This window comes from Solanum tuberosum, unplaced genomic scaffold, assembly GCF_000226075.1.
Source record: "Solanum tuberosum cultivar DM 1-3 516 R44 unplaced genomic scaffold, SolTub_3.0 scf00008, whole genome shotgun sequence".
NCBI lineage: Eukaryota > Viridiplantae > Streptophyta > Magnoliopsida > Solanales > Solanaceae > Solanum > Solanum tuberosum.
Window position 1 is genome coordinate 3,947,434 of NW_006238934.1, and position 11,816 is coordinate 3,959,249.

The window sequence follows — 11,816 nt, forward strand, 5'->3', positions numbered from 1 at the left end:
TTGGGGGGGGGGGGGTTATGAGAGAGTTTTGATTTTTAAGAAAAAAAATGTTTAGAAAAATATGGTGACTAACCAAACGGGAAAATGTCTTCCTACATATACATATACCAAAAACACTTTTAATAAGTTAATATATAATCATAAAAATATTTATGATTTATTTTAGATAATAAATTATAAAAGTTTTTTTATATTAAATTATGTACTCGATCAGATCAAATATCGTTACATAAATAAGAGAGGATAAAATATTCCTCGTTATTCCGATAGGATATTGCGTACGTTCTCTTTCCAAGTTCATACAATCATAGAATTATTCACGTCATCCTAAAACTTGCCAATAATTGTCCTTTTAAAAAAAAATTAAAAAAATTGCAAGTTCCTAAATTTCATGCACCAATAATTGATTCACAAAGTACATTATCTTCTATATAAGAAAAGGTTTTTACTCCTTTCGTATTCGTTCACTATTTCAAAAATAGATATTCACTTTTAACATATCAATAAGAGATAATTATTAGTTTTCTTGTTTTACGTTACCCTCATTGATTCCTTCAGGCTTCAGATGTGTCAATTGGACAAATACGTCCATAGTAACTAGGATAGATATCTCGTATTCGAAAATTAGCAGGTGCAGTTTGTCAGTCCTTACTTATTTCCCAAATCATTTTTCAAAATTTAAGACTATACATCGATTAATATGAATATTATAATAAAATATTTATTTCAATCATTATTTCTAATTAACATGAGAGCAAAATCCAAAATGAACAAGTAAAGTAGCATAAAAAGAATGTTTGGCAGAAAATAAGAAAAAATAATTGGCTACTATAGTGGGAAATACCTAATAAATAATCATATATTGCAACATGTGGTACACTTGCAATTGCAAATTGACCACAGTGACGTTTGGTTTTTAAACATCTTTCCTTTTCTAGATTATTCAAAAATAATCTTTGTTTGGCAATTTCAACTAACCTAATACAATTATAGTATATACTTCCACATTGCTAGGGTAACGTATAGCTCAGAATTCAACAAGCTCTTCTAGTATAAACTGTGATCCGATATATATTTGATCAATGCATAATAAGCGAGTGGTTATAAAACTTCATGATTTTTCGACATGAAATTCCATATCACAAGAACAATCTCATTGTTATTTCATGAATGTAATTTTGACATTTCTAAATGTATTGTCAATAGCTAAGAAACCTTGACATATCTTATTGTGGTCTACAGAGCCAATGAAGTACTTACTTCTCGATAACTCGTTTAGCTCCATCCAATGTGTTCTTCAGAAGCATTGCAACAGTCATTGGTCCAACGCCTCCCGGAACTGGAGTTATCCAGCCAGCCACCTTACATGCTTCCTGAAAATCGACATCTCCAACGAGCCTATAACCTGACTTCCTAGTAGGATCATCTACAGCATTTGTTCCAACATCAAGTACTGCAGCACCAGGTTTGATCCAGCTGCCTTTGATCTGAAAAAATAAGGCAGCAAATCCGTTTAGAAGCCAGCCATCGAATGACTGATAAGAGCAACATTCTCCCAGAAAAGTTCTAATACTCCCTCCGTCTCAACTTGTTTGTCTTACTTTCATGTTTAGTACTCTTTAGTTCCAACTTTCCACATGGCTTGTTTAAGACCAGAAGATTAAAGGGCAGTTTGGTACATTCTACATATCGTCCTTCTTTTTTAAACTCCGTGTCATGTCAAAATCAAACAAACAAATTGAAACAGAGGGAGTAATATTAATTGGGAAAGCTCTATCGCAAGGGTATAGGAAACAAAAACTAATGAATTGAGAAAAATGATATGAAAAGGAGGGGTTTCTGGGAGGTAAGAAATGGATGGTAACAATTACCATCATAGCCTGCCCTGCGGCAGCAATGATAATGTCCGCTTCACGAATGATTTTCTCTGGTTCCTTGGTGCGCGAATGGACTACAGTAACAGTGGCGTCTTCCTTCAGAAGGAGGAGAGATACTGGTAATCCAACAATGTTGCTTCGACCAACCACAACTGCGTTCTTCCCCTTTATGCTAATCCCACTTCGAACTAAAAGCTCAATGCATCCCTGTTTAACAGAGACCAGATAGGAGTGATTTTATAAGACAACAGAAGATGGTTGTATAATAGTATAGATTTGAACATAAATTCTTAGTAAGGCAAAAGAACTGGAGAACTGTATGTTTCGATCTTCCATTTTTTAGAATCAATGAAGTTTATGTTATTACCCTGGGCGTGCAAGGGTTGAACAAAGGTTGTCTGCCTTTCATTGCAAGCTTGCCGATATTCAGAGGATGAAAGCCATCTACATCCTTTTCCAGACTGATTTCACATAAAACTTTCTCTTCACTAATATGTTTTGGTAACGGAAGCTGTACCAGTATACCTGTAGCAATGCCACAAAGTGCCTTCAGTTGACTTGCCTTAGTTATGCATCACAATATTCCACCCCATACACTCGAAGGTCAACGATATACTTGCAGAACATAACTAATAAACCAGAACTGAAATGCTTACTTAAGGAAAAAGAGAAAGAGAAAAGAAAGGAAAAACATCTACCAGTAGTGAGACAAAACTCACAAAAACGCCACCAGCTGAGAATGAGAACATAAGAGATTCTAACCACCCAATTTAAAAAGTCATGCTAGAGGTGATCTATATACAGTAGCAGCAAAACACCCATATGTATAGTATGGAACTACAAAAGCCAAAAAAAATGCAGGAATGAGATTTAAGATGGGTGCCGCATGGAACCTATCAGAGACAACATAGTAGATGAGAGATCTAATCTGAAGATGTTCGTAATGTGTCAAATACACTTAATTAAACCAACTGAAGTAGTGCACATTCAGTACCACAACATGAAGCAATATACAGGTTGCATGCATAATAGCTGGTTAATATAGATGCCACTATGTTGCCAAGAATTAACACCATTGATTTTATCTAACAGAGCAATTTCATATCAGAACATTTTGCATTGAGCCTACAATAGCTAGGACCTTCTGATTTTCTTTTGAACTAACTACACAGGACAATGTTGGCTAAAAAAACTTGGTAGTTCAAAATAAAAGTATAGCATGGATTAACAAAAAGGATGTTGGCTTATCATGATTTTGCATCAGAGATTTTGATTTTGCACAAAATTTTACTTCCTTGCTGCTGATCATAAGTTGGGAGTAATATTTGATTGCTGATAGATTGTAAGGATACTTCAGGGTTCGTAAGTGGGGATGGGATGTGTTCTTGTAGACACATCTAACCCTAGTTTACCACTAACTTTTCTTAAGCCCGGAAGTCAGGTTGTCTGTTCTTTTTCAATTGAGACTTGGTTCAAATAGAAGTTTTTGTACCAGCTATTAGCTTATGGATCCCAGATTCCGTTATGTGGGGTTTACTGTGAAACCTCAGTTAAGTGCATTCAAGAATCTGGGTAAATCCATCGCGTTGGTGGAGCTGGAGTAGGAGGTGGTTATTGTGCTGATACCACCTTATGGCTTGATTCAATTGGATCTTCAGTTCCGTCCATCCCTGCCCCAAAAGGAACCAAACGAAAAATGGAGTTCAATTGGTGGATCTAACGATCAGCCAATTGGTTCATCTTTGTGCCTACGTTTTCATCAAGTTCCTCAGATAGCAAGGGGAGCTCAGGCGCTGCATACACTTCAATGTCTCAGCAAGAGAAAATGATGAAGAGTCCTCGATGGACCTGGACTTGGAGTTTAGTCTCTATCTTGGTAGTGAGAAGACTTCAAGCTCTAGAAAGTGTGCTCACCCTGAGTCCAAAAAACTTGCCCAAGGTCTTGCAGTTGATCTGGAACTAAGTCTCTCTAGTGGTGCTGCTGAATCTGATGTCACTACTGTGCCTTTGCTCTCCACTTCACCACAAAGTATCATCATGAAGGTGCCGCAGGCAATGGCTGGAGCTTTTCACACTGATGAAGTATCAACAGCTATACATTGGAAGACTAGCAACATTTTCCATCCATTACGAACTCCTCAGGAAACTGAGGCTAGTTACTTATTGAACCAGGCTGCAACACAAATCAAGCAAGCTACAGTCTCCCCCGATCTGTCGTCAAGTATAATCACAAATTCAAATAGCTCTGTCACCTGTACTTCCGGGTTAACAAAACAGCAGCAACAACAGCAGCGTAGCAGTAGTACTAAACAGTGTCAGTTCAAGGGATGCGTAAAAGGAGAAAGAAGTGCTTCTGGCCTTTGCATTGCCCACGGTGGGGGCCGCAGGTGTCAGAAACCAGGCTGCCACAAGGGAGCCGAGGGTCAAACTGCATTTTGCAAAGCCCATGGAGGTGGTCGTCGGTGTGAATTCCTAGGTTGTACAAAGAGCGTGGAAGGACGCACCAACTTTTGCATTGCACATGGGGGTGGAAGCCGTTGTAGTCAAGAAGGATGCAGCCGTGCTGCCAGAGGGAAATCTGGATTATGCATTTGGCATGGTGGGGGCAAGAGGGCTGCACCAAAAGTGCAGAAGGACTCTCTGGCCTTTGCATTTCACATGGAGGTGGCCGGCGCTGTCAGTACCCCCAATATACTACTAAAGGAGCACAAGGAAGTACCATGTTTTGCAAGGCACACGGTGGTGGTAAGTGCTGTACCTTTGAAGGAAGCAATAAGGGGGCAGAGAGGAGCACAGCTTTCTGTAAGGGTCATGGTGGTGGGAAGAGATGTTCATTCCAAGGAAATGGGCTCTGCCCGAAGAGTGTTCATGGGGGCATACTCTTCTGCGTGGCCCATGGTGGTGGCAAGAGGTGTGCTGTGCCAGAGTGTACCAGGAGTGCAAGGGGAAGAACTGATTTTTGTGTACGCCATGGTGGTGGAAAAAGATGCAAAGTTGAAGGCTGTGGAAAAAGTGCTCAGGGAAGCACCGATTTCTGCAAAGCCCACGGAGGAGGGAAGAGATGCTCTTGGGGTCAGCCTGAGTCAGAATTTGGGCAAGGTGATGGTCCTTGTAACTCATTTGCTAGAGGGAAGAATGGACTTTGTGCATCTCATGGTGCTCTCGTTCAAGACAAACGCGTTCATGGTGGTGCCACTCTTGGGACTATGGTCCTGGATCTAGCGCCAAACCAGCTTGAGAAGATGAAGGAGATGGTCAACGTGGAAGACATCTGTTTTGATGTCACAAAAATGCAGAGTAGTGGTATGGCATCCGGCGATGACTCTCACATGAGATATCTTGGATTTAACCAACCCAATATTCCAGTCGCAGGCAGCTCATCATCAGTTTCTGAAGGAAGGGTGCATGGAGGAGGTTTGATGGCATTGCTAGCAGGTGGTTCTGGCCGTACCTCAAACAGCAGCAAGGGACCAGTTCCTGCATCTGAGCCAGGGAGTTCTTACGTAGTCTCTAAGAACTGGATGTAAGATGTATAGCCACTCTATTTCTCAATTTGGTTTGTAGGTCTGCAGCGTTCCACCGCTATGTTTGTGTCCTGTCATTTTAGTTTCTTCACTCTTTCTTATGTTATATGGGTTTGAACTGGAAGTTGTTACTGCTAAATGTATCTGTATCAATAAGGGAAGAAACCCCACTAGGGTCATTGGTATTTGTACATAGCTTTTTTTCATGTAACATTTGGTCTAGTGAATATTTCGTTCGAGTATGAACAAAAAAACACCTGCGATATGTCCAATCCAAATACAGACCAACAAGACTAAATTTGGCCACTGAAAAACAGAAGTATAACAAAGGAAAATGCAAGAATATTAACTTCATATTACCGCAAAAGACTAACCATGTACATCAGGATTAGCATTTAGCTCATGGACCTTGCTAATCACCTCAGCTTCAGAAACATCCTCTGGGAGGTCTATATCAAAAGACTTGATGCAAAGCTCAGCACAAGATTTTCTCTTCATATTCACGTAACTTTGTGAATCCTTCCTATTTCCCACAATGACAACTGCCAACCCGGGGACCTGAAAATAACAAAAACTTGGATAGTTGAGTACTGCATGACCATGAAAATACAATTTCTGATGAAGGACAGTGCTTCACCAGCTTGAGACTTCAAATACATCATATACACACATTTAAGTATGCACATACTCTTCCAATTATCTTCATCAAATGCACAAGTAATTACCAGATAAATACAGAAATTTTTGTACATGGACTCACTTATGCACACAGATACACTTGCCAAGATACCTAACCTTGCCATACTTTTCTGAAAGACGTTGGACTTCAGAAGCAATCTCAGAACGAATAGTTTGAGCAATTGCTTTACCATCAATGATGGTAGCCTTGTGATCTGATGGTGATGCCATTGTATCTTCAGACGAGAGATAAATTGCCTACAACATCACAACGGCTAGTTTCATGCCAGAAAACAGAAGTTCAACCAAAAAATTAGCCTAGGATAACTGAATAAGAGTAGGCATATTCAAAGTCAAGGTTCTACTACATAATTCAGTACCCAATCCATAACATATAAAGCAGCAACAAATTTACTTTTGCTATCACTATATTTTAAAGTGTATAGGGATCACGGGGAGCCGAACAAAAGTTTGTCTTTGACAAGGATATTCTATGTCTGGCTGAAGTGTATATGGACTGATGACACATCCCTTACCCACATACCTGGAACATGTGCACTACTTCTCCCATACGCCACAGGACATTAGGAAGCAAAATCTTTTTGAGATACTTCGTCAAAAAAAAAAAAAGATAAATCTTTTGTGATGGTGCTTAAAAAGGAGTAGAAAGACTAAAGCATTTAGTTGGGTGTTTCCTTGCCAACTTAATGACTGAATATCAGGTCTTTTTCAATTTTGAAGCCTAATAAAGATGATTTGATTTGGACCTGAACTTAATCTTGTTCAGTCAAATTCAACATAATAACATCTAAAGTATCATCACCTCAGTCAAAGCATAGTTCGTAGAGATGAAAGTTGCAAAAATCACAAGTTATTATGGCAGGTACAATTTTAAGAAAAACAGGACTTTTCACCACACTGCTGTATAACTTTAGGTTATGTTACTCAAGCCGAGGGTCTTTTGGAAACAGCCTCTCTACCTCTCAGGAGGTAAGGGTAAGGGTCTACGTACCAGAGCCCACCTTTGGGATTACACTAAGTATGTTGTTGTTGCTGTGTAACTTTAGGTTGAATTAGAAACTTCAAATTAAGGTCATTTCAAGGTTTCAAATGTTTTGTATACATTGTTCGTAGTTGGTTCAGCTCCAGAAACCAATGAGGTTTTTATAGCTATCTTAAATGTCCTCATAAAGTAGAAAAAAAATTCTGTAGCATTTCCATTTGAATTATTCATACATTTAGGGTGTGTTTGGTATGAAGGAAAATGTTTTCCTGGAAAACAAGTTGATTTTAAACTTGTTTTCTTATGTTTGGTTAGTGAGTGGAAAACAATTTCTAGTGTTTGGTTGGTGAGTAAGGAATTTTTTTAGATTGAATAAGATACCTTGGGGGATTTGAAACCCATGTGGTCTCTCTAATGCATCATTTAATATGCGAGAGTCATGAGTAGATCCTTCCCAACCAGCTAGTACATACGTGAACTTCAAATTAAAGTTGATGGTAGCCAATACATTTTGTGTTGTTGTGCCTTTTCGACCACGAAATCTACTTTGTTGTTCAATAGGAACAGATGCAAGCACATGTGTGCCATCTATTGCTCCTACACAATATATACAACTAAGTTAATATTATGTACTATTTTCATAAAATGATTTAAATTTTGAAATTTTAGTATGTCACTTACAGCAAACCATGGATAATATCGATAGTTGTTCCTTATCTCCGGTTGAATAGTACCATCTGGTGGTTTTATAAGGATAGGGTAGAGCTTCAAAACTGCTTGAAGTACCGTGTGAAAGCATCGATGAATAGATTCGATTGACCTATAGAAGTGTGATCCAATCTTGCGAAATCGTTCATTAAAACCAACGATCTCTAAAAATATTAATACTTGTTCTTGAATAGACATGTTTTTGGTTGAACACAACGAATTATTTCTTCTAAGAGCATTGCATAGTTCATAAAACACATGCTTGCTCATCCTTATCTGTCCTATACAATGAACATCACTTCCATTCAAAATACTATTCATGTAAAATTCCCTTTCTTGATCTTTATTCGTATAAGGTTCTCTAGGAATGCTACTTTGATTATTATAGGCTACATTAATTGCAACTCCGAAAGCTAAAACAGATGTAGCTACAGCTCCAACTATTGCATCATCTTCATCTTTGTTTGTCATATCCATCTGTTCCAACGACCAGTATAATGTAATTGCGTTTATGATATAACAAAGAAAAGAACATAATAAGAAAATCTGCCAAGGCATATAGCAACGGCTGATCAATTTTGAGGAAATCAATACCAAAACCAGCAGAGAATTAAAATGTCTTTCCTCCAAATTACCCAATAACTCTTTTCAATTTTCCCTTAGAATCCACAAACTAGAATCTAAAATCCTATTTCAGATCTACATATCTCCGGCTCAACTATCAAAGAATGAACAGATAACATTACACACACAGCCAAACATACTTGGGCCAAATCCCAGAAAAATATGAAATAATCGAAAGCAAAAGGCCACAATTCATAGATTTACCAAAAAATATCGAATCCAATGCATAAATTCACCAAGTAAAGTCAAATTCAAACACATGAGCAAGTATTTCAGCAGAAAAGCAAGTGAAAGATGAATATTTTGAAGAATTATTGAAAGCATACCTTCGAAATTCTTACAGGAATATGAATGAGAAGAACAACAATTCAAAGTTTTATTCCAAAAAATTCAAAATCTTTTCCAGTACTTATATGCACAAGGTAATGAACATGAAATGGAAAATACCGAAATAAAGTTAAAAGAGGATAAATACGAGTAATTAATTATGAAATAATTCTAGTACACAACATATAAAATTGAAAAAATGGCTATATTTATACTTGAACAATCCTTCTACTTTATCAGATTCAGTACTTGTATGCAATTTAATCAGAAAAAAATGGGGAAAAATTAAATCTTTAGCCATCAAAGAAACATTGAAACTTACGGAAAGAAAATCTTCAAAGTTTAGCCGATAAATCTGCCTTCAGATCTGTAAGAAATACAGCAAAAAATTGGAGCTGAAGAAGGAGAGTAGGTGACACGAAGGGGACTCAAGTGGGTACTATGAAAATATGTTTTTGTTCATTAATATGTGGATAAATATTTATTTTTATTTTTATGCCCAATGTGAAAAAACATTAAAATTACCAAAAGTAGAATTTTCTTCTTTTATTGAATTTGAGGACAATTAGTAGCGTATTTTACAGAGTCTTATTTTAAATGCTTTAGGTGAAGTTTGAGCCGTTAAATCAACCTAATGCTTGTGTCAAGTTAACTGTATTTCATCCATGTTTTAGTCGATCCCAGGGAGGAAGGGGGTTTATCGAAATTCCCTTTGCCGAAAAATCAGATTGTATAAACAAGATCAGTCTTTTTTATAGATATAGTAGACGACCGTGAAAATCCTACTTTCAACACTGATCAAACCACAAAAAAGGTATTGAATCGAACAAAGAAAAAAGCAGTCTTATCATTATTTGAGTTGGTAGTCCACTGGAAATGCTTACACTCATTCTTCTGTGATACTAGCTAAAATATAACTCACTGCTTCTAAAGTTAAAAGCATATCTATATATCCTTATTTTGCCTACAATATCATTAACAAGCTAGCTTGTAGTATGTTGAATGATTGAGACGTTCTTCGAATACATCTAAGTTGATACTTGTACCTGCAATTTTGTGGCAGAAATCTGATACAAGTTCACACAATCGCGTTTTAAACGATAAGTTTCAGAAGTGAGAGACTTGTTTTGCTGTTTCTTATACTTGGCAAAAGAAGAAAGGAGTAACCAAATTTAAGAAAATGCAGCTAGAAATGATCAATTCTGGTGTTGAGACATAAACAATGGAGTAACATTATCACCAGAATCATTGTTCTCTCCGGAGATATTCACAGCCAAGTGTTTAAGTCTACAACGAGACCATTCAACCATGTGTGCTTCTTATGCAACCACGGAAATATATCAGATTTTGTTACTGCTAACCCTGAGGCTAGTTGACATCTCGGTCATTATTCGTCACTCGTAGCCTACACAAGAGAAACACAGTGCTAACTATAACATAATAACAGTGGTAGAAGTTCATCTAAGTGAACAAATTTCAGCATTGACACTAAGAAACAAATCCTAATTCTTTAAAACACAATGGACTTGTAAGTGAATTCACAGTTTTATAAGGGACAAACAGAAACAACACCTATCCAACAAAAGGTTCTAAATCGAAGACTAAAGTATTATTCCAAAAATATCCATAAGCAAAATTGACAGAACAAGTTAAAAGTTACAAATTACAAGTGACCATCTGAGAAATCAACTCTTGGAATTTCAATCAATCATCCCCATTTGGAAACAAAGTAAGAACCTTCCTCCCATTAGCAGCTGTAGCTGACTCCAACACAGAACTACTACTATGCACTGATGTCCCCATTCTCTGAACCGACTGCTGCGACTGCCGGGGCAAGAATGGAACCTCAAACTGCCCGTTGGGCGGTGACCCGAAATGCCTATACTGCTGCTGAAGTTGTGGAGCATGTCCAATAACTGCAGCCACTGGCACAAATGGCATGTAATGATCAGAATTTCCCCTCCCTGGATGCAAAAAATGAGCAGGCACGGGTGAACTGGCAAACAGATGATCTGTTGCGGGATCCACCCCTGCCCCGTAAACACTGCCACTATTACAAAAACCCTGCATACGTTTCAAATAAAGCCTATATTTTTGCAAATGACTAGCAACATTCTCACGAGTTAAGCCATCTACACTCATCAACTGCATTATAGTCTTGGGAACAGCATTCTTGATCCCCAATTGTGCAACTGCATCCACAAACCTTTTATGTAGCTGTGGTGTCCACACAAGCCTAGGCCTTTTTTGGGTGCGGGCAGGTTCATCACCAACCCCCGATGAACCTGCCATGCCACCCAACTCAGCCGAGTTCGACTCGAACTCGGCTGATGAAAGAGTATGAACTAGTGGTGATATTTTGGGATTTGGGGTGTTGGGGTTTTGAATATCAAAAGCTATAGCTAGATTAGGAGTAATTAAGGTTTGGGATAAAGGCATTAGTTCCTTTGGAGAAGGTAATTCTTCTTCCCATTTAGCAAACCAATTGGAATCTTCTTCCCTCATTTCCCCTAACAAAATCTTGGATTTTTGGTACTTCAAGATTGATGGAACAATTGACAATTGAGCTGAAAACGAAGATGAAACTAGAAAAAGATCAGATTTTTATGAGATGGGGTTGCAAATTTTCTTGGAAAGTTGTCTCCTTTATGAGAATTCAGATTGATGGACCAAGAAAAGAAGTGATAAAAACTTGAAAGACTAGATTTTTCTGAGAAGGGTCAATTTCTGTGTTTCTTGGGAATTCAGATTGATGGACTAATTGTCAAAAATGAACTGAAGACCAATGATAGAACAAGATAAAAAGGAGTAAACTTTTTAAGAAAAGATTCTTTTTTTTTTGTTCTGAGATGGGGTTTTTGTCTTTTTTTTTGTCTCCTCTCTCTATCTCTCCTAGAAAAGATTTGAAGGAGGAAGACAAATGAGGTGACTTTCCAAATTTGCAATTATGGTGGTTTTGGTTGTATTTGGCTGTGGGGTGGGGGTGTTTGGATCTTGTTTTTTTGCCCTATTCAGCTTTTTATCAGGGTTACTGTTCTTGATTCTTTCTTATGGTTTTTGTGGCATTTTGTGGTG

The 11,816-nt window shown here is 37.7% G+C and overlaps 2 protein-coding genes and 1 pseudogene across 4 annotated transcripts; 1 reads left to right on the plus strand and 2 right to left on the minus strand.

The window, feature by feature from the left end:
- Nucleotides 1–1,048: 1,048 nt before the first annotated feature.
- LOC102585419 (bifunctional protein FolD 2) lies at nt 1,049–9,191 on the minus strand. 3 transcript variants are annotated; one of them, XM_006339190.2, is made up of 6 exons: nt 9,064–9,191; nt 6,197–6,337; nt 5,776–5,959; nt 2,245–2,402; nt 1,872–2,084; nt 1,049–1,487 (listed from the first exon to the last, which is right to left on the minus strand). In XM_006339190.2, the coding sequence occupies exons 2-6, from the start codon at nt 6,308–6,310 to the stop codon at nt 1,257–1,259; spliced, it is 900 nt and encodes a 299-aa protein (XP_006339252.1). In that variant the 5' UTR covers nt 6,311–6,337; nt 9,064–9,191; the 3' UTR covers nt 1,049–1,256. The 3 variants fall into 3 exon arrangements, with proteins under 3 accessions (XP_006339252.1, XP_015165727.1, XP_015165733.1); XM_015310241.1 differs by lacking the exon at nt 9,064–9,191 and adding an exon at nt 8,741–8,777; XM_015310247.1 differs by lacking the exon at nt 6,197–6,337.
- On the plus strand, nt 3,454–5,769 carry LOC102588733 (uncharacterized; annotated as a pseudogene).
- Nucleotides 9,192–10,190: 999 nt separating the features above from the next.
- Nucleotides 10,191–11,735, minus strand: LOC102585758 (transcription factor PCL1-like). The gene has a single exon (XM_006339191.2). It carries the CDS (start codon nt 11,244–11,246, stop codon nt 10,446–10,448), a length of 801 nt encoding a protein of 266 aa, XP_006339253.1. The 5' UTR covers nt 11,247–11,735; the 3' UTR covers nt 10,191–10,445.
- Between the last annotated feature and the right edge of the window lie 81 nt (nt 11,736–11,816).